The sequence below is a fragment of the Lynx canadensis genome, chromosome E1 (assembly GCF_007474595.2).
Source record: "Lynx canadensis isolate LIC74 chromosome E1, mLynCan4.pri.v2, whole genome shotgun sequence".
NCBI classification, from domain to species: domain Eukaryota; kingdom Metazoa; phylum Chordata; class Mammalia; order Carnivora; family Felidae; genus Lynx; species Lynx canadensis.
In genome coordinates this window covers 59407122-59432637 of record NC_044316.2, presented here as the reverse complement: position 1 = coordinate 59432637, position 25516 = coordinate 59407122, and the positions used below count along the sequence as shown (strand labels likewise).

The window sequence follows — 25516 nt, the reverse complement described above, 5'->3', positions numbered from 1 at the left end:
GACTACGACTGGTGTAGAATCAGACCAGATCCTTGGGCTTTGCAAGTCTTGGAGGAGTCTGGGCAGAGCAGAGCCGGGTGGAGAGGGCTGCTGCTGGGTCCCCAAGGGCACAGCTCGATGGCGCCCAGTTTTCAGGGCGGGAGCAGATCTGCAGCTGCTGCCAGAGAGTATCCACCCCTGGCAACTGCCTGCGGAGCTGTGCCAGGCTTGGAGGACAGGCTGGCCTACGGACACGTGCCCACACGCCCCTGCCCAGACCTGGGCCCGCTGCCTACCACCTTCTTTCTGAACAGACACTCCGATACTTGTTGAAAGACGTTTTATTTTCAGTGTTCCATTCCGTCTACTCAGGGCACTGGATGAGATGGCAGCTCAAAAGCAGAGAAGCTGGAGACGAACCCCCACCTTCCCGTGAGGGCCGGGAGTGCCTGCTGACCGCTGGGGGGCACGCACACTAGTCAGACCACAGGCTGCACAGGCTCACGGTGCAGATGGGAGGGCACAGGCTGCACGGGACAGAAGGGCCCCGCTCCAGCAGCCCTCACGGGACCTGACACACTGGGCTGGGGGCTCCCTCTCAGAGAAGGTCCTTCCCTCCCACCCTCTGAGGCTTGGCCCTGGGGAAAGAGGTCAGAGACCCAACTCAGGGAGATGGGGATGAGGGTAGGGCCTGGAGCACGAGGAGTCAGCAGAAGAGGACAGAAAGGGGGAAGGGGCCAGGGGGAAGGGCCACCCCCTGCCTGTAGCAGGGACACTACATGGCGGTAAGAGGAGAGCAAGGCAGGACGATGCTAGTTAGAGACGGAGGCAGGGGTTTCAGAGAACCGTAGTGTTGTTCTGGATGGCCAGCTCCCCGCTGGGGATCAGTCAAAGGAGATGAGCTGGGCTTCGCTGCCCTGTGCCGGAGGGCCCTGTGCCTGCGGCTGCTGGGCCACGGGGGGCGGCTGCTGGGGGGGTCCCCCTGAGGGCGCCATCTGGAAGGGACACACAGGAACCATTGGCCCCGCCTTCCCACCCTCTACTGGCTGTTCTACAGAACGCTCTGCCCTGGTCTCAGCCCCAGTGAGGCCCCGCCCCACTCCCTCCTCCCAGCGTGTGGCCGGTTCCCGGTTCTCTTCCTGCCCCAGCATAGACCCCAAGCGTTCCCAACCAACGTCTGTGGAGTTGAGCTGACTTGGCCTCGAACTTTTAAGGAAACGTGCGTAGCTTGGATATCTGTGGGTGCTGTGGTGGGCGTGCGGTGTGTGTTGATGTCCTCGCTGCTGGGAACCAGTCCTGGCCTGCACTGTCTGTCCTCCCCAGGGCAGCCCCACCACCCTCAGCGTCCTGAGCCTCGCCGGCAGCCTTGGGAGAGGCTCACCTGCTGGTACATGGGCTGCTGCCCTGAGATGTAGGGCTGCTGTGGGGGCGGCATCGGTGTGTCCTGGCTGGGAAGGGTGTTCATGAGGTTCTGTGAAAATGAAGCGAAACTCACATTAAGGAGTCCTGCCGACAATAAAGGGGGGGGCATTTCTGACCTGAAAAACCAAACGCCCACCAGCTAGGAGACCCTAACGGTGGGGAAGGGGGTGTTGAGCAGGATGGCCAGTGCTCCCCTGGCGTCTTTTCCGTGTGGACGCCTCAGTCTCTCACCTGCATGCTGTACGGCTGGTAGCCCATGGACACCGACTGGCTCCCCATGTAACCCATGGCACCGGACTGTGGAGGCTGGGAGATGGCCGGGAGGCTCTGTGGGGCCTGGGAGGCCACGTTCTGTGGAGGGAAGGGCGTGATGGGACAAAGGCTGGGGTCCTCTCCCCGGGAGAGGGAGCGGCCCCACCTGCCTACCTGATAGCCCTGCGTGGGGGTGGGCTGATAGGAGGAGTAGGCTGGGCTGGCGGTGGGTCCGGCCGGGCCCTGGGGGGCCGCCTGCGCACCGGCGGCTCCTGCTGGGTACATGTAGGCGCTCACCATGCCGGGATCTGCAGGGGAGAGGAGCAAGCTGGCTGTCCTGCAGGGTGGGGGGCGGGGAGGGGCAGCACTTCGGAGTCTCCCTTTTCGTCGTGACTTTTGGGAGCGAGTTCGTGTTTCCCGTTCTCCCAAAAAGAAAAGCAACGAAATCAACGAGAATAGGAGAGGAGTTCTAAAACAGAATGAAATCAGAAGAGATGAACCAAACTGTACTGACAGTGACAGGAGGACACGGGAAGTTGGTGAAAATGAGCCCTCGGGCCTTCGGAAACTCAGCGTCTGGACCCTGCGTCCTCGGCCGAGAGAGGACCACAGACCTAGTGAACCTGTCAGCAAGCGCCTGTCCCCAGTGGCTCGGGCTGGCGTTCCCGGAGCCACTTTGTGTGTATCCCAGGAACGGACAAAACAGCACACGTGGAGTGGACGAGAGGCAGGAGTGAGAGGCGTGGGAAGGGGAGGGAGCCCCGTGCGGTATCACTGAAGCTTTGCCTGCCGGAAGATAGGCCGCGCGTGTGCGTCTACACGTCCCGGCGGTCCCCTGCGCTGAGCGCACCTGGGCCCGGGTTGCCAAAGAGCCTCCGCTATCAGGACCAGGGGCTCGCTGGACGGGAGCTACATTTCAGGAAATGGAGCAGCCGAAGGGGTTTCCTGGGGCCACCGGAAACCCTGTGACCATCTGAGCGTCCAAACACACTGTGACATTTGAATAAAATGGGTCTGCCTGATGAAAAAGTAAACAGGAGAGAAGAAAAAGTGCCTTATTTTGAACAGACCTCTGATCAACGGGAGGAACGAGATAAAGTCACCGTTTGGCAAATGTTATGATAAACCCAGACAAAACTAGCAAAAAACATTAAAACCACGAGCTAAAACCTGCAGAAGAACAAGGATGCAGGTGTCTTATCTCCTCGACAGGGTCTTGTTGGTTACGGGAAAACCGTCCCCTCCAGGGAGGACACCCAACAGACGGCCCACGCACCACGTGGCCAGCGGCCGGCTGTGCCTTCCTGCTAAACACTGTAGCCCCCCGATGACTGGCCCAGACACAGCCACAGCCGTCACGCCGACCGAGACCACACAAAACCCACCAAGGGGTGGTCTGTAAGACATGGGCCAAGGCTCTTTGAGAAGTCCGTGTCGTGAAACACACAGAGTAGGAACATTCTAGGTTAGGGACAAAAAGAAACAGAACCGGTAAAGACAACAACCGTGGGGTTCCTACTGGCACAAGGGGATGTGTGAGAGCTGAACCCGGCTGCGGAGGACGTCACACCACGGCCTCAGGGGCTCCCAGCGTGGCATCCGTGCCCAGGCCGCGAGGGAGTGACCTGGTTTTAGGACACGCGTGCCGAGACCACGAGGAGCAAAGGGCATCGTGCCTGCCCCTTGCTCTAAGAGGTTCAGCAGAGTGCACACGTGCCCGTATGAGAAGAGAGCGCAAACGTAACGAAACGTTAACGTGGGGAAAACCTGGAAAGCTCTCGGTGCTGTTTTCGCTTTCCTGTAAACCCAAAATTACTCCAGAACGAAGAAGGACAAGCTGGTGGTCTGGGGCTCGTCGGAGGTGCCCGCCCTGTTACCTGCTCCGGCCCCAGGCATGCCGGGGTAGGGGCTGCCGGCGGCGGGCGCCGGCTGGCTCATGTACACGGTGTGCAGGGGGGAGCCCTCCACCGAGCCTGCTGGGCTGAAGGTGCCTGGGAAGCTGGTTGGGCCGGAGGGCTGGTAGAGCACGCCCCCGGCCGCGGGCACGGCCTGGAGCTGCAGACGGAGAGAGACGACGGTCAGCGCGGTCAGGGCAGTACTTGGTCGCGGGCGTCCCCGGCTAGGGGTGGGCCCGGCGGGGGCGGGGGGGGGGTGCGTGCCTGGGCGTAGGGCAGGGAGAAGGCGGGCATCTGGGCCCGCATCTGGATGGTCTGCTTCTGCTGCTCCAGGCGCATCTGGCGCTCCTTCTCCTGCTCCTGCAGGCGCTGGATGGCCAGCTGCCGCTGTACCTCCAGGTATTCCTGCGGGCCACGAGGCAGGGGTCAGGGCTGCCCGCAACCTGGGCACCCCCGTCCCCGCCGCCCCGGGGCCGACCGCCGCACCTGCTTTTTCTGCCGCATGATCTCCAGCTTCCGGGCCAGCTGTATCTGGCGCTGGCGCTCGGCTTCCTCAGCTGCCCGGCGAAGCTTCTCCCGGTGCTCTTCCCGCAGGGCGCTGAGGGCCCCCCGGGCATCGCGGATCTGCGCCAGCTTGTCCTGCAGCCCCTCGTAGTATACTGTGGGGAGAGGGCGGAGCCGGGAGCCCTTGGAGTGGGTGGGAAGCGCTGGCCGCCCGGGGCTGGGCTCCCACTCTGGACAACGGCCACCGGGCCCGCCTCTGCCCAGCCAAGGGCTTGGCGACAGGGCACGGCCGGGGTGTGGGCTTCTCAGGGGCAGGGCCGGGGGCGGGATTCCTCCTTGAGCGGACTGCCCTATGCTCAGCGGGGCACTTCCCGCCGCCGGGGGCACTTCCCCGAGTTGCCCGCGGCCCGGCCCCGCCCCCACCCTAAAAACCTTTGCCGCGCCCACGGCGACCGGGCGGGCACCGCCCCGAGGGGCGCAGCGAGGCCGCCACGGAAGGTGCCCCGCGCGCCGCGGCACCTACGCCTGCGCTCGTCCAGCTGGTTGAGCAGTTCCAGCAGCTGGGGGTGCATGCCGTTGATGGACTGGAACAGGGACAGCACGGCCGAGTCGTTGGTGATGCTGCGGCCGCGCACATGGTTGCTCTTCATGCGGTTGACGAAGGTGGTGACGGCGTTCTGCAGGGCCTTCAGAAACTGCGCGTGGCTCTCCTCCGACTCCCCGTTCTGGAATTGCTGCTCGGGACACACGTGGGACCTTGCTGCGCGTCCCCGCCCCACCCCGTGCCCTCCAGGGCCCCCCAGACAGGACCCGCCACTCCAGGCGCTACGCTCCGACCCTGCTGTGCATCTGACTCGATCCCCCCAATGGTGCCGCGGAGCCCCAAGGAGCCCCAGGAGCGCCTCCTGCGCTGGGCTCCGTGTCGGCCGGGACGGAGCCGGCCGAGCTTGGGCGGCCTGGCTCGGAACCCTTCAAGGTGGCCTGATTCCCTTGAAGAGGCCCTGGTCTCTTAGTCAATGGCCCACAGAGCCCCCAAGCCCCAGGACAGGGCAAACAAAGATTCATCCGGGTGGTTCTGATCCACGCCAGGCAGCAGGTGGCCAAGAGCCAGCTGGTGCGCAGGGGTTCCATGGAGTTCTCGGCTGGAACAGCTCGCCTCCGGGAGGTCACTGTGGGCGGGGCCCTGGCCCCACCAGGAGTAGTGCCCGTAACGGGGCCCTCAGAGGGGGCCACGGCTTACCTCGCCAAAGGGGCCGCTGGAGGGGGCCACGGGCTGAGAGTCTGTCTCCGGGAGGGGCGTCTGGAAGAGGCCAGAGGGTGAGAGGGGCGTCCGGCCTATCCCAGGCGCCGCCCCCCCCAGGACCGCGGGCCTGGAGTGCCGGGAGCAGCCCACCTCCAGCGCACTGGCAGGGACTGTGTGCCCCTCCGCGGGCGGGGCAGCCGGCTCGGTCAGGGGCGCGGGGGCAGACGGCGTGGGGCTCTTCCGGGACTCCTCCTGCTTCTTCTCCCAGTAGTTCCGGTTGAGGTACCGGGCAAGCTGCACGGGCAACAGAGGTCACTCCCGAGGGCCAGGGAGCTGCAGGGGAAAGCACCACGCGCAGAGGCACCCTCGCCCCCTCACCTCAGGGTCGATGTCCTCAGCCAGAGGCGCCGACGAGGTCTGGGGACACACAGGCCAGATCAGCAGTGACCCACGGGCTCGAACACTCACCCGGCTCCTCCCAGGCCATCGCTCAGGATGCTGGGATGTCACGGCCGTGACACTGGGCACTGAGCACCGGCCAGTCTGTCCGAGGGGCCCCCGGGGCTCTGGGTGTGGTACCCCCACGCCACTTCCCAGAAACCACACTGTAACGTCCCAACGGCAGGTGCAGGGTCTCCTTAGGCCCTTGGCCAGCTGGCCGCCCTGCTCGTGCAGCCCCGCAGAGCCCACGACGACTTCCTAAATCTTCCGCCCCACCTGCCACCCACCCCCTATTTACAGAGGGAGCTAAAGCCAGAAAAAGGCAGACCCCTTTTGACCCCAGGGTTCACCCATCTCCTCTTGCTCGGGGCGGGGGCGGGGCGGGGCGGGGCGGGAGGGATGCCTCCAGCCTTCCCATGTCCTCTCCCCTCACAGGGGACCCCCGGCCAGGGGCAGGAAGGCCGGGCAGGGCCAGCCCGGACCTCGACCTTCACCCACCCCATCAGGCGCCGTCTTTTCTGGGGCAGCCCTCCGGCCTGCCTCCCCACCCCCTGGCACAGAACCGCGGCCCGGCCTGGGACGGGCTCACCACTGGCGAGGAGTACAGGCTGCTGGCAGGGGGCGCCGACGAGGCCACGGGCGCGGGTTCTGCTTTGGGGTACGTGGCAGCGGCGTAGGCAGACTTCTGTCTCTGCAGGAGCAGGGAAGCGTCGGGGCGCAGTCGGACTAAGCCTCCACACTCCTCGGCCCTCCCCAAACGTCTAGGGACGTTCTCCCCCCGTGCCCCCGGACCGGGGGAGCCTCCCTCGGCTCACCATCCTCTCCTTCTCCTCAGCCTCTGACTGAGACAGGGCCAGGGCCAGCTGCAACTCCTCCTCCTCTTGCAGGGCCGTCTCGTCCCGCTTGGGGGGCAGCTGGGGACAGACAGACAGGCCGGTGAGCGGGGCCCGGGGCCAGGAGTACCTGGGACTGCTGGGACAGGGGGCCGCTCAGGTACTCTGGGGGCAGCCGGGGACAGACAGGCCGGTGAGCGGGGCCCGGGGCCAGGAGTACCTGGGACTGCTGGGACAGGGGGCCGCTCAGGTACTCTGGGGGCAGCTGGGGACAGACAGGCCGGTGAGCGGGGCCCGGGGCCAGGAGTACCTGGGACTGCTGGGACAGGGGGCTGGTCAGGTACTCTGGGGGCAGCTCCGCTGTGGACGACGCCTTTCCTTCTGCTTTCCTGGAGGCGAGAGAACGTTGGGTGGCCGAGCACCTCACCCCAGCCCCCAGCATCCCCACAGAACGACGACAGAAGTGCCACAGGCCATGCTCTAGAGAAAAGCCGGTCCCTCAAACCAGCTGTCGCCTCTGGGATGCGGGACCCTGGGCAGGTCACCGGCCTAAGCCCCAGCCCCCTCTCCTGAAAATGAGGTTCACACGTGGGAAAGGAAGTTTTCAGGGGAGCGGCCTGCAGACACCATCGCAGACGCCGGAGGATGGACAGCATGGGCCTCCAGACGGGCCGCACCAAGAGGGACGAAGCCTCACTCCTGGGACGGAACCAGGAGCACAGAACCAGACTCTAAGGCAGCCGAGGAGATGGGATGGCCACCTGTCATGTGCCACGGACCTGGATGGGCCTGACAGGGACGCAGTGGAACCAGAATGGGAGCGCAAAGTAGGTGTTGGCCCCGCGCTGATGTCACGTGGCCCGGTGTGACAACTGTGCTGTGCTCCCAGGAGAGCGCGCACTTCTAGGGAAACACACGGGGCCTGGGGTACAGGGGGGCGGGGGGCTACCCGCGGCTCACTCGCAGAGATCCAGAACGGACACGGTGTGCGTGAACATGCAGGTGGGTGGGGAAGGGGGACCGTGCAATTATGCCAACGTGGCGGCCTCAACACTGAGGGAGCCGGGAGGAGGCCACACCACATGGCGTCTGCTTACCGCCCCTGCGTCTTTTCCCTAAGTTTTACGTCCAAGCTAAAAAGTTAAGAAGCACACAAACCCTAGCACCCGGCTGGCAGGTCTGAGAGCCTGGGTGCGTGCCAGCCCCCCTCCTGGACAGCCAGGACCCGGAGCACACGAGGCCCTCGGGGCAGCCGGCGCGGACTCACTTGTTCAGCTGCTCGTAGCAGGGCTCGCACACGCGCACCTCCTTCTCGATGCCGAACTTGGGGATGGTGGAGGACTTAGAGGAGCACTTGCCGCAGAAGATCTGGCCGCACGCCCGGCAGTGGTGCTGTGAACGGGGCGGGTCAGGGCGCGGCCCGCCACCGGGCCGCTGCCCTCTCGCGCCCACCCTGCCCACCTCCGCCTGCTGCTGAGTGTCCCCGGCCGGGCCTCCCCGGGTGGGAGCTGGGCCAAGAGCGGGCAGAAGGCAGGCCTGAGTGGCCACAAAGACCCTCGGGAAGCAGCACGCTTCCAGGCTCCCGACTGCAGCCACCGTTGTGGGAGAAGAAGTCCAATTAAAAAAACCCACGCACGAGTTGTGCTCGGGGATGAGTACTTGCGGGACAGTAGATCCGGGGCGTCAGCTGAGACCCCCCCCCGGCCCCAGCCTGCACCATTGCCGTCTGTGCCTCAACAGGAAGGGAGGCTGCAGCCGGGGGGCTGGAGCGCACAGGCTGTCGGCCGTGAGGTGCAGCTAAGGGCGCGGCAGGCCCGGGAAACACACGCCCGAGCCTCCCGCGGCCCCAAGCCCAAAGCATTCTTGTCCCCTGGGGGACACAGCCTCGCCCAAGCTTCCTCTGACAGCACAGGCCATCAGACTCAGGACCCCTCGGTGACCACGATGACCGCACGGCTGGGGGTGGACTTGCCCCGCCTCCCCCGCCCCCCCGCACCACGAGGTCACAGCCAAGAGGGAAAGGACCTCGAGTGGGTGCAGCGGACTCACGGCAACAGCGGGTGGTCTGGGGGCTGCCCCGGGGGGCACGCTCACCTTGCGGGTCACCACCCCGAACTGCACCCGGCAGCGGTGGCACTCTTCGGCATCCACCCAATCGGGGGCCTGGGGGACAGGCAGAGTCAGGGTCACGTGGCCCCCGCCTTCCCTGCCGACATGCCCACTCCCCACAAATGGGGGAAGACCCCAGAGAGCGCAGGGGCCGGGGGCCAAGTCCGCAGACGCGAGGAGGGAGGCCACTCCAGGACACCCGGTCCGCTCCAAGCACGTGGCAGCCAGGCTCCCTGCGGGCCGCAGCGACACAACGGCGGGTCTTAACTACGCGAGCCCGCCAGCCACAGGCACCTCGAACGACCTTCCGACCCCAGCCTGACGAGACCCAGCGGCACGTTCTCGTGGAGACAGCAGCTCCCCCACCAAGGTTCCCAACAAGCCGGGCCCCCCGGGCTTCCCTTCGGCTCCCTCAAAGCAGCCTAACTCCCAGATGCCCAGCACCCGGTGAACTCACTCTCTCTGCAGCAAACATGGCATCGCTCTCCTTAAACTCTGGGAACACGTGTCCTGGAGAAAAGAGCCCGCGGTCACCGCCGGTGCTACCCTGGCACGCAAGACCCTGACCGCCTCACCTGTCCTCACCCCGTCTGCCCCGAAACCTTTAGGAGCCACGTTCTAACTCTTGGCCTCCGCCTCCCCAAACAGACCTACAAAAGGAGGCCTAGAGCCCCTGGGAGCAGAGAGCAGCGACCCGGCACCAGGTGAGTGCGCCTGGGTGCACGAGTGGGCCTGCCCGGTACCCGGGGTGGCTCCCCACGGCCGCGCCATTCCGGGGCTGTGGCATGGAGCCTGGCCGCACTCCCACCACACCAGGGCCTCACGGATCCTCCCTGGACCTCCCATCTGGCTCCTGGCCCCACGCTCCAGCCCCCTGTACCTCTCAGGAGTCTTAAAACCAGTTCCCAAGCTTTTCTGAGACGCAGATCCCTCGAGAATTCGAGCTTCGGATGCTCTCCTCAGCAAAGTGAACGTGAGCATATACCCACCATCCCAGGTCCGAGGTCCAGGGACTGCGGACCTGAGGCCAAGTCACCAACACGGACAGGACCCTTGTCACAGGTTCTCCACAGGTTCCTACCCACCCGTAGCCACCAGACCCTCATTTTCAGGGCCAGAGGACTCTGCACAGGTGGGGGACACACCCGCTCAGCCACGGTGGCTCAGCCCTTGCCAGACCCCACCAGCTCGGCACGGCCACTGTGGCGGCGGGGAGGAACCTCAGCTGTCACGGCCCAGCTTAAAGCCCTCCTGGGACCAGCTCTGCCTGAGCTCTCCTGTGGGCTGGCACCTCCCATGCCTTCGCACCAGCCCGCCGTGGCTCCAGGGCCTCGGAACGGAATCCTCTGTGGGATTCCAGGGCCCAGCCCTTCTCACTGCCCGTTCTCGTGTTCAGGTCTGGTGTGCGAACTGCCTGCTCCCCAGGCGCTCTCCAGCCCTCGTGCTAAACCAGCACCAGGGTTTAGAGGCAGGGTTCCCAGGCTTTACTTCCTTCCTAGCACCTGACGCTCGGGAATTGGCTCCTTCGCTAACCCTTCACTCGTGTGTCGTCTGCCTCACCCAGGGGGTGTCGGGTTGCCCCACGGCGATACCACCTCACGCTCCCGCCACCGATCACGCAGCACGATGCCGTCCACTGCCCCGCACACGGTGCACACAGCCTTCCTTGGGACAGCCTGGTGCAGAGCGGCCCCTCAGCTCCTAGACGCGTGTCCCGAGCCTGGGACCTGACAGACCCCGCCCAGCTCACCTTCCACCTTCATGATCTGGTACGTGTCCTGGACCACCTTGTACTTGGGCTCATTCCGGAAAGCATGCGCCCAGGCCTGGATCAGGTACAGAATCTTGTTTCGGACATTTACCTCCACCTGCCTCTGCAGAGAAAGGAAAAAGGAGAACAGAGAACGAGGAGGGCCGTGAGAGATGGGAACAGCAGAGAGGTGCCTTGCGAGGAAGCGGCAGGGAGACCGCGCCACTCTGAGCGCACGGGCCGGCGGGGGTGTGTGTGTGGGGGGCCCTGCGTGGGACACAGGGGCCACGCACGGACCCACTCCCCAGGCCCGACGCTCCTCCGTGAAGCCCGGCCCCGAGGACAAGCCCATCACAGCCATCTACCCACACAGGACCAAACTTGTCCTCAGTCCCCTAGAAAAAGCTGGGGCCTCCCTGAAGCCCAGCTCCCCAGATCCACTACCCTGCCTCCTCTTGCCCTACCCCAAGGCGCCCTAACCAAGCCCAGAGGCCCCTCAGTCTGTAACCCACTGTGGCTCCAGCAAATGCCAGGCCGTAACAGGCAGAGCCGGGCAGGACTGCGTTGAGGCCGCGGACACGCGGCCGGCTGCCTCTCCTCTGGCCACGGCCAGCCTGTGTGGGTGGGGGCCGGCCGCTCCAGGAACCTCCCCGCGTGCACAGCCACCATTTCCACCAGGTTCCAGCACGGCCAGTCACATCTCCAGAGCTCTCTCGGGGACGCTCAGGAAGACAGCAGGGCGAGTAAGCTGCTTCCTGGAGATGCCAACTAGACTCACGCACGAGGCCTCCGGTTCTCTCCCGTAACCCGCATCCAGTGAGTGGAGCCCTCTTTCTTACGGTTACCCTCCCTCTACAAGACGGGGTTAACAGGCTCAAGCCACGTGTGGCACATGGGACGTGGCCACGATAGCACGAGGGGCAGGGCTAGCCCTTCTGACCTTGTAGCCAGCCCACCCTAAGGATTGCCTGGGTCACCAGTCGGAACCCACCTTAGGCCCCAGATGGGCTCTTGGCCACGTGAGCCCACAGGTGCCCACCCGGGCCGGGAAGCGGCGGCCCCGCCCACCAGTGGTGACAGAGCCGGTATATGGGGCTGGGCTCCTTGGCCGCCCCCAGGTGGCCTCACCCCTGCGAGATGCCCTTTCACCTCAAAGAATGGCCGCACCACCTGCTCTGTATCACCCAACCTCATGTTGTCACCCACATCACAATCCCTGCAGCTGTGCGGTGGCCCGTGCAGGACACTCTCTCTAGGGACTCTGGAGGACCGTCCCTCCCCTAAGAACAGAGAGTGTGAAACCCACTCCCCAAGGTGTCCCCGGTATGCCATCTCCCCCAGCTCTCCCTCCACGAACACGTCAGACTCACGTGCCTCCCTGCTCAGAATCCTGGCTCTGCGCGTGGGACAGCCCCCCCCCCCCCGCCCCCCGCCCACGCTTCGGGGCTCCCCGCAGGCCTCCACTCGCACACCCTGCCCACAGCTACTCACGCACACACAGCTCCTTCCCCACCACCCAGTGAGGCTCTGAGCCCAGCCCCTGGGAAGCCTTTCCCCTAGGAACGGCAGGGTCTCCTCTGTGTCCCCAGACGCAGCAGCCTGGCTCACTTCTGGTGACGCCCGACCTCACCCAGCTGGGATTCCTGAGGCTGAGGTGCTCACCTTCCTGTTCTCTGCTCTGCCCGGCACTGCTCTGCCCCAGGTGCCGGCAAAGACCCAGAAGAGCCCGGCCTCGGGGCCACTGCACCCCCCACAGTCTAGAACCGTCTGTCCCTTCCAAGAGCCCACCTTCAACAGCTCCTTTAGCTCCTCCATAGTCTGCTTGTTGGCCACCTCATCGTGGACCGTCTGGCCACAGTTCTTCACCACAGACTCCATGACCTGCGGGACCCGAGGAAGGGACGGGCCAAGTCACTGGTCAGGGTGGGACGCCCCTCTTGGACAGGCCCCTCGGGCAAGCCAGCCTGTCGAGGGATCCACGTGGCAGCTCTGGGTCGGGCAGCAACCACTGCTACGTGCGCCCCTTCTGATTCCTTTTTTACTACCAGGGACAGAGACTAGGGCCCATCTCTGGGCCCTAAGTCAGCCGGCTGCAGGTGGGAGAGCTGAGGCATGACCTCTATCAGGTTGCTCGTATCTCCCTCGTTCCCCAGGCAGGTGGGCAAGGCCCCAGACTCAACTTGTCTCTGCCTTCCTGACACGGACACCGGGGTGGGGACTCTTGAGGTGGCCAGAGCGTGGGGCGGGGGGGGGGGGGGTGCTAGTTACCTCGAGGGCATACAAGGCCACGTGGGGATTCTTGTCGTTGACTTTCTTTTTGATAGAACTCACTGCGTATTTTGCTCTGAAAGAAAAGGACGTTGGTAAAAGAAATAGAAAAATGAACCACCTCAGAAGCTAACGTGGAGAGAGCCCACCCGCCCTCTGGTCCTCAAAACCCCCAAGCAAACGGTAAGGGAATCACACGCCTCCAGACTATACAGAGAAAGCCCTTTCGTTGTCCCCAGATCCCAAAACTCCCAGTGTGGAGACCATTCACTTCTCCACCTCGGGACCTGCTCCCATGAGGGCAGGCCACTGCCGGATCTTGGCGCATCAGAGGGCACCAAGCAACCCCGAGCGCGCCATGGTGCCGCCCCCTCGCTTCTGGGCGGCACAGGCCCGCCTCACTTACTGCGTGTCCCCCTGGCGGATGAGGTCACAGATCTGGAGGATGGATTCCCAGTCGGTCTCCAGCAGAAGCTGGCTGGTAGCTTTGTCTAAAGCAAAAACGCATCATTACTGGGGCTCGGCATTCGTCTGATGCCCTAGGTGGCCCCAGAGCTCCGCAACAGGGAGGAGAGACCGTCTCCTTCCCATTTAAAACATTTGGACTGAATGGAAAGGCACATGAAAATCCTCTTGCCACCTGATAATGACAGCGCTGTCCTTCTCAGAGAAAGGACAAACCGCTTAAAAAATGATATGGAACACCGGTTACGCACTTGTGGGCCAAATGCTGTTCCAAAGGCTTTATGCAAATGCTGAATTCTCACACAGCCTCGCCAGCAAGGTCCTGTTTCCATCCTCTTTACCGACAAAAACAAGGAAGCCGAGAAGTGAGGTCACACGGCTCGCTGGGGCAGAGCCAGGCAGAGTTCAACACTACACTCGGCCACCTCATCCCGCAGAGTCCCTGGTTCTCCCCAAGTTTAGCCTAGTTGATGAGATCCCAGCAAGGGCGAGGCTGGAGAAGATGCCAAGTGTTTTGTGGGATGAGAACAGGACTGACCCGGAAGAAGTACTCTCCGAATGACACCTCCACACTCTCCACATCACAGTTGCCTCAGGCAGACACACATGCTCTGTCCTCCAGCCCTGCTGGCTCTCCTCCCGGGGACACACAGGTGATCTAACAAGGTGCGCCCACTCGCAGTACTGGTCTGGCAGTAACTTCGGGGTTGATCTCTGGGGGGCTGAGCCACCGCTCAGCTGCGTGTGCTCAGAACAAGGAAGGTGCCTCATCTGAGGTCTTCTCCAAAACCGTATTCAAGGGGAAAGCGTGACAGGCTCAGACTGAGCACCGGAGCACAGGGAGCACTGGCCCCAAACAGAGCCCACGCAACGCAGTTTCACTGGGGCCAGAAGAGGACACGTCCCTAAACGTTCATTTTCTTTGCTAAAACTCGTGACCTCCAGGAGGCTCCCAAAGGATCAGCTCCACCTCCGGCAAACAGAAAACCCGCCTTCCTAAACCACCGCGGCCTTCCGGGAGCCCAGTAGGGACAGACAGCGCCGGCCTGGTTCCCCAGGGAAGTAGCGCTCATAAGAGCGTGGCAGGTCCCAGTGAAGACACTACTGGTTCCACCCTTTGGAGCCCAATGTTTGGGGCACCCTCAAACCCCATGCAACCTAGGTTTTTTGGGGGAGCGGGTCTATGTGACCAGGTCACCCGTTTCCGTGACTCAGGACTTGTGGCCCGCTCAGTCAGATGCTTGTTTCCCCGGGACCGGCCCGCTCCCGGCCCAGGAGCAGAGCCCCGGGCGCAGTCGCCGCGGGCGCGGGCCCGGTCTCCCCCGCAGACCCTCACCTACTCGGGTTGGAGCCCGCGCCCAGCACCCGGGACTGCCCGGTCCCCAAAGCGCGGGCGCGCCCACCCACCCCGGGGGCTCGGCGGCCGCCTCCCGGCTCAGCTCCCAGGACGCGGGCCGAGCCGCGGGGGGCGGGGGCCACGTTACCTAGGAGACGCTCGAAGGTGCCGCTGCCGCGCCCCATGGCGCCCCAGGACCCCGACCCGACGCCGCTGCGCTCCCCGCTGCGAACCGGCGCGCCCCCGACTTCCGCTTCCGCCTTTTCCCCGGGCGCGCGCACGCGCGCGGCGCCGGGCCGGGCCGCGAGCGGCGAGGAGGCGGGCTTTTCGGCTCGCCCCAGAGGCTGTGCGCCGATTGGGCTACACCAGGTCGTGAGCGCCGCGAACCAATGAAGAACTTGGACGTGAGGCCTATCCAATGAAAGCGGGGTGGAGGGCGGGACTTGCGCGGGCTACGGGTGCCGGGTGGAGTCGGGGGACGCGATGTGTCTTCTTCTGGGAGCCTCGGGTGTCGGGAAAACGCTGTTGGTGAAAAGGCTGCAGACTATCCTTCCGCGTCGGGCGAGGGCCCGGGGGTGGGGGGCGGGGTGCTCCCGGGGGGGGGGGCGGGGCTGGGGGCGCCGGGACGGGGGGTTTCCCCGGGCGGGGTCCGGCTGCCGCCCGCCTTCCCTGCCTGGCTCTGGGGATCCTTGACCGCGCGCACAGCTGAGCTCCGGGGATGGGAAGGGCGACCTGGGCGATGCTCCCCCGACGCGCCCCACGGTAGGCACCCGCCCTCTCGCGGGGCTACGAGAAGGGGGTACCCTTCGCGGTTTGCAAAGTGCTTTGGGGCTGTTCTAAGCGGATGCTGGAGTCCGGCCGGTCCCTGTGTTAAACCCAACCCTCAGGAGGTGAGGGGTGTCTTGGGAAGGAGACTGCCTCCTGGGACACAGCTGCAGGGGAGGTGGGTGCGGGACGGGGGCCCAGAGCCGCCCACCCCTCACCACTCTTGAGACTGCTTTTTCTGGTCGCCTCGGAGGGCGAATCCCCCGATGGGTGTGGGTGCTGCGGCCACAGTCCGCTCTGAGGGTTAGGGCGTTGGAACCCAATTTAGTCTTCCTTACGTAGGACTGTGTTTTAGGGGCTAAGCCCTTGACAAGGGACGTTTTGGGGTTTGGATCACAGTGTAGAGAGCTGCTAGCCAGGAGTTCCCAATGGGAAAGTGCTTGTGTCCTTTGTGCATCTCGAGTTTTTCCACAGGTGGGCACCAACCTTACTGACATCGTCGTCCAGAGAAAGATTACCATCCGGGAGCTGGGGGGGTGCATGGGCCCCATCTGGTCCAGCTACTTTGGAAATTGCCACTCTCTCCTGGTAGGTCGTAATCCTTTGCACTTAAGCGTTGTCGGGTGCTGGACCTCACTCTGCGTAGGCTGAAGTTTGGGTTCCTGAGCAATTACGCGAAGGCAAGGAAACATGACCGAACTTCGAGTTGCTTCCTTTTCCCAATAGCTTGATCCCTAAATGCTTCTGCTTCAGAGCGGGCATAAAAGCTCATGCAAGGTTTGCTGAGGGGAGCGTTTATTCTCTGCCAGTAACTGGCGCTTGCTCTCTGCCTTGATCCTCTGGGTGTGTTTTTATGTTTGTGTTTGAATCCCACATCTCTTGGGCTTGTCCCATCCTGGCAAGGCCTGTGCCCCAGATTCCAGGACCCTTCCTGGGAGAACTGATGACCACGTGAGTAGAGGGACTTCCACGTAGGTGAAAGCAAATGACATCAGGTCGCTCTCATGAAAGTCATTTCCCCTAACTTCTGCTGTCCCCCAAATCCTTTGTTTAAAAGTCCTTTTGCTCTTCCTGAGCCAGGTCTTGCTGCCCCAGGGAGGGGATTTGGGAAGGACTGTCTCCATCACGGGGTGGTCCCATCTCTGTTTTCTTCCTCCCCAGTTCATGATGGACGCCGCTAACCCCACTCAGCTGTCCGCGTCCTGTGTGCAACTCCTGGGCCTCCTTTCTGCAGAACAACTCGCAGAAGCATCCGTCTTGATTCTCTTCAATAAGATGTACGGTCTGTCTTCCTGGAGGAGAGCACGGCCGCGAGTCCTGGGAGGAGCTCCCTTGGAGCGGAGCCAGGACGGTGGCTCGTGGCTTGGGGGGTGGGGGGTACTGTGGGGTTTGGGATGCACTTGTGGCAGCCCGCCGTGACGGGGTGCTTCTTTTGCCCTAGCGATCTGCCCTGTTACATGACCGTAGACGAGATGAAGTCATTGATCAGGCTCCCAGACATCATTGCCTGTGCCAAGCAGAACATCACCACGGCCGAAATCAGCGCCCAGAAGGGCACTGGCTTATCGGAGGTGCTGCGCTGGCTCCAGGACACCCACAGAACTGACAGGCGACTGCCAGGAGGAGAACCGTGACCGGCCGGCTCTGGGGAGGAGGCAGAGAACGGCACCGCTTGGCCTCTGGTGATCTGTTCCCATCAGGGACAGGACGACCCGACGTGAGCCTAGGAGATGGGCTCCTGTCCTGAGTGGCGGTGATGGGTAACTGGCCTCTGAACGAAAAGATCGTCCCCAGGGCTGGGAGAGGAGGACAGGCTTGCAGGCGGCTGCGTGTCCTGCCGCTATCCTGGGATGTGCTTCCCGCCCATTGGGAAAGGAGCTCTACTTTCCTGACGGTGTTTGCACCGCCTGGGAGCAGACTTGCTCTGGGGACTGTGGCACAAAGCCGTACCTGTGGAGTTTCCTACATGCCGACAGTGTGGCCTCCGTTGTGTGAGGCCGTCATCTTAGGAAGAACCGAGCCTGGAGTCAGGACAAGAGTAGTGTCTTCATTCGTTCAGCAAACGTACATCGCCCCGAGGAGGGCACGGGGCTCCCGCGGGTCGGTGCGAGTCGGAGCGGCCCTGCTAGAGCACAGGGGGTGCTGTGCTCCGCTGAGGGGGCTCACGTGGGGGGGGAGGGGGGACACCTACTGGTGTATTCGTGTCCTAGAGCCTTAAGACAAAAATTGGTGCTGACAGTTCTGGAGGCCAAAGCTGAGATCGACGTCAGCAGGGCTGGAGGCTCTGAGGGGAGAGCGCGCTCCTTGCCTCTCTCCTGGCTTCTAGCGGCTGCTGTACTTCTTGCCATGACCTGGCTTGTCACACACGGAACTAGGGTCCCTGCCTGTCTTCCCACGGCTGCTGCTCCCTATGGGGACACCCGTTACTGGATTTAGAAGCCACCCTAAATCCAGGATGGTCTCTTGAGGTCCACGATTACGTGTGCAAAGGCCCTTTTCTGAAGCAAGGGGACACTTGCATGTTCCCGGTCGCAGGGAGACCTCTTTAGGGCCGCCGTCCAGCCCACTGCAGTTGGCCAAGAAGCCTCTACTCCCGGGCGTGGTTGAGTTTCCGACAAACGGCTTTCTCCATCTCAGCTGGCAGCAGGGGCTGGCTGGACCACGAAAGAAGGCCAGGCATCTGTTGTCTCGCTTCCTGCGTGCAGGGCACCAGGCCCAGGGCCTCCTCCCGCACACGGTTTCCTGTTGGCCACTCTGCTGGGGTGTTCGCTCGGGGGTTGCAAGTGATGCCTCAGAAAGGCTCTTGCATAGACCGCGGGGTAATTTGGGCTCGAGTCTCTCCCCGACCCCCACCCCGTGGAAGCGACAAACCCCCTCCTCTCTGGGAAGGGCACCACTGCTCCAGGGGTCCCACTGTGCGGCTGTAGACGCGGTGGTCTCCATCCCGTGGGCGAGTCCTGGTGGATGTCACGGACAACCTGGCATCCAGGGTGAATGGGCTTTCCTCACACCTCCCACCTTCAGAGAGCTCCGTGTGCTCAGGGGACATGCACTTTGTTCTGTCTCTAGGGGCGACCCCCAGCTCAGGGTCCATCTCTGAGATTTGGGCCTGGTAATCTCTCACGGCAAAGCCACGGGCCGAGTCGGTGAGTTTGGGGGTGACTGACAGGCCTGAGCAAAGCTGACACGTGAACTCAGTTTTGAAAGGCAAGTTTCCTCCCACCACAACCCATTTCTACCTTCCTGCTTTTGTGCCGTGCTTGGCGAGGAGCCCAGGGACGTGGGTATTTCTCAGGGACTGTGTTCACCCCTGGTCCTGGTCCTGCCCCTGCCTACCCGCTGCGCTCTGGGGGGGACCCCTGCCTACAGTAATGGCAGCCAGCACCCCTGCCACCCCATGCAGGGGACGGGCCCTGCCACACAGAAACACGTTCCTGAGAAGGTAATAGCTCTGATCTCAAATACAGCTTCAACGTAAAATTTCTCGATTTGAAAATAAATGTTGTAAGGGATACAAACTTAGGGAAGGGCAAAAAAGGATCCCACAGAAACACACCCCCCATGTCGTGCAGGGCCACCCTGGCCAAAGTGGAGACGGCACTTCCTGAGCTGTCCCAGCCCAGCTCTGCCAGCCAGAGGCACCTGAGCTGGTGAGCCCGAGGGAGGAGCCAGGTGCCTTCACAGGGATGTGAGCAGGACTCCTCCCCTTAATGCTCAACCCCCCGCCCCCCCAGTCCTACAGCTGAGCACCCTCAGAACATCTGGGGCTCCCTCCTTCGGCAGCAATTCTCACGCAGCCTTTTTAACTACAAGAAAGTCGTGGGGCCAGGGTCCTGTCCTTGCCGTCAAGCTGCTTCACACCTGCTCTTCTCTCCCCTGAGTCCTTGGGGACGCCAGGAACAGACCTCCTCAAACCCACTCCACGTGGGGGTGTGGCATCAGGGACAAGGCACCAGGAGAGGGTCCAGGTGGCCGAGGCGCTGAGCCCACCCCCACCTAGGCTGTGTTTCCACCTGTGCTGCGCTGTGCTGTTGAACCCAACGGGGCCCGTTATCGGCTTGGCTGGCCAAGTCTGCAGTGTCTCCAGTTAGTCGGCATTTAAGGACAGGATTACGGGACTGGCCCTCCCCGAAGTGACCGTGGTTTGTCTCAGGCTGGACCTGTGTGTTCAGCACAAAGCCGTGCGTGATGCCCGACTGGCTGTGTCCCAAACAGGTGCTGGTCTGTCTCTGGGGACTTGGGATGGACAATGCCCTGTGGGAGATGGCCCAGCAGACGGTCAGTCACAGAAGAGCCCTCTTCGGGGAGGAAAAAACGAGAGAGCAGAGACCTGGAGCCCTGTTCTACACTCGAGAGCCGGTACACGGGGGCCTGGGAGTCCCAGTGTGCTCCAGGGAAAGGACCCTTGTGTACAGGCCGTCTACGTGTCCTCCCCGACCCAGGTGTGGAGGCCCTGGTCGCACCGTCACAGACAGGTCTCCGCCTTCTTCCTGGAAGCGGGGTGGGGTGAACGGGGTGGCCGTGGGGACTGAGCCGCCTGCCGCTGCCGTGTCTTTAGTGCCCGGTAGGCCTGCACAGCCCGCTCTCTCTCCTCCCCGACGATCCGCTGTCGGGCCAGCGACGCGGTCAGAGGCTGGGACACACCACCGGGGCTCAGAAGCATCCTCAGCATCAGCGATTTCTTCCCAGGCTAAAGAACAGAGATAGAAGTTGAGGCACAGGTTCGGGAAGGAGGGAGATGAGGAAGGGCCCACGTTGGTCCGACAGCTGGACGCCCGGTGAGAACGCAGCATTCCGTCTGCAGGCCGTGGACCCGGCAGCGCTGGGGGACACACAGGGCCACCCCCCGCCCCTGCTCACCTGGCCCCCGCCCTTGCTCATCCTGGGCTGGGCGGTCAGCTCTGGGGGCTGCAGGGCAACCTCGCCAAACTTCACCGTGTCTGCAGGGGCAGAGGAGCGCAAGTGAGGCCTCTGCCCACACAGCCGCGGCCCCATCCGCTGACCCCCCTCTGCTGACCCCGGGAAGACAGCGGGGCCCGAGGCCGACGCAGTCGCTTCAGGAAGAGCCACCTCGGAGCAGCTCCTGCTCCAGCCTTTCTGCTGCCTTTTCCTCCCTTCTCTGCCGGACTCTATCCAGTCGCCGTTTCTGGAACCTGGGGAAGAAAGCACGATGCTGTTCAGATTCCTAAACTCTCATTTCTCTGGATTCCGAAGGTGGAGATCACCCTGCCCGGGAGGGTGCCCTAGAGTGGACCCCAGTGAGCTGCCACCGTGTCCCCACAGCTGTGCGCCAGAGAGGGCTCCGAACGGCAGGCGCCCAGAGTTCCAAGTCAGTGGTTCTCAGTGGGGGCGACGGTGCCCCGGGGTACGTATGACAACATCCAGAGATGTTCTGGGTTGTCACAGCGGGTGGGAGCGCTCCTGGCACCTCAGGTGGAGGCCGGGGATGGTGCCCCCACCCCAGAGAATGACCGGCCCGGAGTGTCAGCTGTGCGACTGTGCCTAAAGGGTCTCACAAAGCGGCCCTGTGTCCGGGGCATCGCTGTGGCTCCAGACGGGTACGTGGGACAGGTTTCCTGTGATGGGCTTCTGGTCACCTGACCCGACTACAAGCACAAAGAGTGCTCAGACGGGGAAGCCCCACGAGGCTGCAGACCATCCCCAACTCATAGGTGCTGAGGGAAGTGCTGATGAAGCCCAGGGCTGGCACAACTCCAAAGCCGCAGCTATGGCAGAAACATCTCGAAAAGCCCTTGTTTGTCAAAACCACCTCCCAGCTCCGGCCCCCAAGCCCAGGGAGGTGGCACATGGCTTCCTTCCCAGACTCCAGAGCTGGGAGGCAGGGGAGCAGCAACTGGCAGCGGGCTCCCCCTGGCCCCAGATGCCGCCTGAACCCCCCTGGAGATGCTGTGGTGTCCCTACTTTGCGGACAGGACACGGGAGCTGAGAGAGGTCACAGAACTTGTGCACATGGCACAGCTGAAGGCGCTCAGAGATGACGTGGCATCTCCCAGCCAGAGGCAGGGGAACCCCGGGGCTGCGTGGGAACCCCACATGTAGTACCGATCTCCGGCAGAGGCGGCACGGTCCCCTGGTGTTCAGCAAGCCCTCCCGAGAGAGCGTGGGGCCTCGTCTTTTCTCCACCTCCCTACTGCAACTGGCCAGGAGGACGGCTGGCCCTTGACCTCATCTGGCTCCTGGGCCCCCTGGATGCTTTTCCAGAGAAAGGCAAAGACAGAGCTAGGCCTTCAGAGTTCCGTGGGTTTAGAGGCTCCCTGCACCCCAAGGTTAAGAGGCTCGGGTGTAGAGAGAACACTCACCGACTGACCAGCTTTTCACTTCTTTCTGCGCTCCCCATTCTGACACTGCAGGAGACAGTCGTGGGACCCCAGCCCCTACCCCGCCCCCACTCACGCTTTCTTCCGCTCAGATTTCTCCTTCTTGGGAGCCACCTGCACCTCAGGCTGCCGGGCCACCTGGTTCTTGCTGAGAAAAAGCACATGCTGGGCCTCCTGCTCCATACGCTGGATGTAGGCCCCGTCAGACTCCCACTTCCTCTGCTTGAATTTGGGGACAGCGATGTCCGGCTCCGCTCCTTTTGCTTCCTTCTCCAATGTCTTCCTGAAGGCCATCTGGGCTGAGGACAAAGCGGGCGTGGGGTGAGGGGCAGGAGGGAGACGGTGCCAGGCTGGCTGCACGTGCTGGTGCCTCTGCCCAAGGCCACGGGGAAGGAAGACCAGACCCAGTGGGAGCAGCCCGACCACAGTAGCTAAGGAGGATTCACGATGCCCAGCTCGGGCACCCTTGCGGATGGGATCCCCATGGCCCACCGCTCAAAGACGTCCACCACGGCTCGGCTGAAAAACAAAACAGGAAATAACCTAAACGTCTATCAAAACACGGCTGCTTGAGGGAGCACCCTATGTTCGTGCGAAGACTTTATCACACAAATCGAGGACAGTAAGCAAAGCACGGGCTGAAGGCATAGTTTTACCGCTGTTGATACGTGAAAATAGGCAGACCCTCTCTCTCGGGAAGGCATCTGGGAAGATGAACGGTGCTTTCTCTCAAAGGGTGACAGCAGGATTCAGAGACAGGGAGCCAGGCTATGGCGTACCTCACACCTCTCAGAACTGCTTGATTTACCGTATACGTGAGCGTGTAGCTCTTAAATAACCAAAAACGAGGGCCAGCTCAGGAGGGCACAGTTCAAAGTGTGCCATCTGCCACTGGGGCCAGCGCGCCTCCTCCAATTCTCCCCTTCCGTGCCTCTCTCACGTTCTCTTTGGCAGTCACATGACCCCAATGAAAAGCAGGAGATTTACAGAGAAATTCTAGAACAGCACTGCTGTAAAATCAATCTCACATTTGGGAAAACATTTACATACACAGAACATGCTGGACTCCATCCCCCTCAAACGCCCTGAGTGTTGTTTCTGGCAGAGGCTGACAGGTGGGCGCCCAGCCTGGCCTTGGGTGAGGGTTGGAAAGGTAAGTTTCTCAGGGGGGTCCGATCAATTCTCCCCTTAACCTCCGGAAAACATCCACTTCTCTCCACCATCCTTTCCGCGCTCCCATCCAAGAAACTGCCATTTCTCACTTGCAAGAGCTTCACTGGCCTGTCGTGTCCACCCCCTCAGTTGTTACACAGTGATCTCTCTTCTGATGGATCTCCACTACTTCTGGGAGGGGAATCCACAATCCTCACAGGAGGCCCCTTGGGGTTGTTCTGGAGCCTCATCTGAAACCACACTACCACCTGCTGCCAGCCACCTCTTTGGCCCTGGTGACACCAGCCCTTGGTTAGTGCCCCCACACGTTCCTGCACCCTCACACCACTGGGTCCTGGCAGATTTCTTCTGCCTGAAACACGGCAAGTGGATTCAAACACACAAAGCTTTATTACCACCCAGCATGGGCCTGCACGTTACCTTCTTTCTTTCTCTTTTTGTTACTGATGGGATTTTTCATCTCCTGGCGGCTCCTCATAATCTCTCGGAGCCGGAAAGGGATTTCCTGTTCGTCCTGGTTTGGGGGCTTGCAATTTACTTTCTTTTTTTCTTTGCTGGGAGGAAGAACAGGAGGGTGAGACGAGACTTAAGCTCGGCATAAGCAGAATCAGAGAAACTGAAGCCGAGCCTGGGACGGGAATTTCGCAGGCCACCTGGCTGCTGGGGTGCGTGCCAGGCAAGGAGGCATCCTCACCGCAGACTGTCCCTGCGCTGCGTTCTCGCAGGACGCTGGGGTGGAGGGCCGCTCCCACAGCCCCAGGAGGACTCGTCCCTGACCTCCACTAGGATGGCAAACACGGCACCCCGGAAGGTGGCTAGTGCCTCCACGCTGGAGACCCTCACGCCTTCCCTCACCCAGCCGGTCCCCCGTCGCGCCCATGGCACGGACACAGCGGGGGCCGGGTAGAGACCCACCTGCGCGGTCCCGGCCACGGCGCCGAGCGCTGCTTCCCCGGCAGCTGTTGCTTTCTCCCCTGCGGCCGCCCCGGACCCCCAGGCCCCGCCGTCCCCACCGCAGTAGCCCCTCTACGCCCGGCTCCCGCCATCGGCACGCCCGGCGCTCCAGGAAGAAGCCACTTCCGCCCTTCCGCACAGTCCCGCCCCACGACCGCCACTTCCGCTTCCTGCGCTCAGCCCCGCGCCCATTGGGGCGGTGCCGCTCCCTGGCGGGCCAGGATTGGCCAGAATGGCCGCCCCTCACGTCTCGGTGGGCGGGGTGAGGCGCGCGTGTGCGCGGGTCGGGCCGTATGTGATGCTGCTCCGGAGCTTGGCCCGGGGAGGCCGGGCGGTGGCCGCCGCTGCCCGGCGTCCGGCAAGTACCAGCGGGTCGGGGGCCGGGGCTGGGCGCGTTCGGGAGGCCGGGGCCGGCAGGGACTGGAGACGTCCTGCCTTCCCCGCCTGCAGGGGACCGTGGCTGCCTGCCCTGGCTCCACGGGAAGGACCGCCCTGCGCTGGACCCACCCGCTCAGCAGTGTCCCTTGCGCGCCCGCTGTGTGCGAGCCCTTTGGGGAAGCTGCGGTGAACAAGGAGCTGATGCTCCTCGCAAGAGTTAGGGAAATGGATAAATAGAGTCAGGGCCGCGTCTGTCAGTGCTGAGGGCCCCAGACACAGTGGAGAGGGGAGGGGACCCTGGGGCCGGGGCTGGGACCGGAGAACGGATAGGAAGCGGGAGGGCTGCCCTCGGAGCCTTTGGGGGGATGACCTGGGGGAAAACAGGGATGAAGGGGCGGTGTCCGCAATCAGGCTGGTAGGACAGGGACGCGGCTGCGCTGGTTGGAGAGGGAGAAGCAGCTGTGTGGCCCGAGCTCGCAGGCTCCCGCCCCGCCCCCATTCTGCCAAAGGAGCAGAGCGTTCTTAGCTGGAGGTGCCAAGGTACCCCCCACACCACCATCTGCTGGAGGGCGCACCCAGTGCCTGTACCCGAAGCCAGCATTTCTCATGAGTTGTGTGTTACAGCAGCCCTTATGTCCACTTTGCAGAGGGAAAACGGAGTCTAGAGGTGAAGTAACTTGTATAAGGTCTCATGAGAAATGAAGGAGTGGAGAAGCACCTGGGGCCCCCTGCCAGTGACAGGGGCCGAAATTCCCCTGGAGCGGGGGGGCAGGCAAGGCCTTACCAGCCTCTGTCTCCTTAGGGGCCACGGCGACTCTCCAGCTGGGGCTGGTGCCGAAGGCTTCCTGGAGGCAGCAGCACTCTTTACCAGCACTGTGCCTGGGTCCAAGCCCGGGAAGGCCACGGAGAGTTCGGGAAGGACCACGTGGAGGTGGGCTCTCAGTCCAGTGCGGAGGGCACCAGGCAGCACAAGTCCTCCTTGCCTGGCGGGGGCCCCTTGGAACCCCCGTTTCCCCTGCCCCCCGGGCTCGAACCCCCCACAAATTGCTGCATGAGTGGCTGCCCCAAGTGCGTGTGGGTGGAGTATGTGGACGCGCTGCTGCAGCACTACCAGGATGGCGGGGAGCGGGCCCTGGCCGCCCTGGAGGAACACGTGGCTGACGAGAACCTCAAGGCCTTCCTCAGGATGGAGATCCAGCTCCGAGCGAGGAGTGGAGGCTGAGCCGGCTTGCCCACACCCGCACCCAGACAGGCCCCGGCCTGGCAGCTCCTTCCTCCTCGGGAAGCAACACGGAGCTTCATTCACAGCCCTTCACGAGGCTGGTGTCAGACAGGAGTAGGAAGAATTATTTATTGACCTCATCTGGGAATAAATAAGTTCTCTGTGGTGCTCAGACCGGAGGCTTCCGTG

The 25516-nt window shown here is 63.0% G+C and overlaps 4 protein-coding genes across 6 annotated transcripts; 2 read left to right on the top strand and 2 right to left on the bottom strand.

Annotated features, from left to right (window-relative positions):
- Positions 1–302: 302 nt before the first annotated feature.
- Positions 303–14742, bottom strand: HGS (hepatocyte growth factor-regulated tyrosine kinase substrate). The gene is made up of 22 exons (XM_030295559.1): positions 14646–14742; positions 13103–13187; positions 12697–12772; positions 12217–12309; positions 10429–10552; positions 9136–9188; positions 8664–8732; positions 7837–7961; positions 6880–6958; positions 6552–6650; positions 6326–6427; positions 5674–5712; positions 5446–5589; positions 5293–5352; positions 4576–4786; positions 4035–4207; positions 3813–3953; positions 3531–3708; positions 1828–1961; positions 1633–1752; positions 1361–1450; positions 303–974 (listed from the first exon to the last, which is right to left on the bottom strand). The coding sequence occupies exons 1-22, from the start codon at positions 14680–14682 to the stop codon at positions 864–866; spliced, it is 2343 nt and encodes a 780-aa protein (XP_030151419.1). The 5' UTR covers positions 14683–14742; the 3' UTR covers positions 303–863.
- Positions 14743–14950: 208 nt separating this feature from the next.
- Positions 14951–17300, top strand: ARL16 (ADP ribosylation factor like GTPase 16). Of its 3 annotated transcripts, XM_030295301.1 has the most exons (5): positions 14951–15041; positions 15201–15259; positions 15737–15850; positions 16424–16539; positions 16704–17300. In XM_030295301.1, the coding sequence occupies exons 1-5, from the start codon at positions 14981–14983 to the stop codon at positions 16894–16896; spliced, it is 543 nt and encodes a 180-aa protein (XP_030151161.1). In that variant the 5' UTR covers positions 14951–14980; the 3' UTR covers positions 16897–17300. The 3 variants fall into 3 exon arrangements, with proteins under 3 accessions (XP_030151161.1, XP_030151160.1, XP_030151159.1); XM_030295300.1 differs by lacking the exon at positions 15201–15259 and having other exon boundaries at positions 15001–15021; XM_030295299.1 differs by lacking the exons at positions 14951–15041; positions 15201–15259 and adding an exon at positions 15266–15387.
- A 1430-nt stretch (positions 17301–18730) lies between these two features.
- CCDC137 (coiled-coil domain containing 137) lies at positions 18731–23845 on the bottom strand. The gene is made up of 6 exons (XM_030295297.1): positions 23689–23845; positions 23194–23327; positions 21677–21899; positions 20333–20415; positions 20123–20202; positions 18731–19952 (listed from the first exon to the last, which is right to left on the bottom strand). Exons 1-6 carry the CDS (start codon positions 23817–23819, stop codon positions 19728–19730), a joined length of 876 nt encoding a protein of 291 aa, XP_030151157.1. The 5' UTR covers positions 23820–23845; the 3' UTR covers positions 18731–19727.
- Positions 23846–23959: 114 nt separating this feature from the next.
- Positions 23960–25501, top strand: OXLD1 (oxidoreductase like domain containing 1). Its single transcript, XM_030295298.1, has 2 exons — positions 23960–24085; positions 24908–25501. The coding sequence occupies exons 1-2, from the start codon at positions 23960–23962 to the stop codon at positions 25325–25327; spliced, it is 546 nt and encodes a 181-aa protein (XP_030151158.1). The 3' UTR covers positions 25328–25501.
- Positions 25502–25516: the final 15 nt, after the last annotated feature.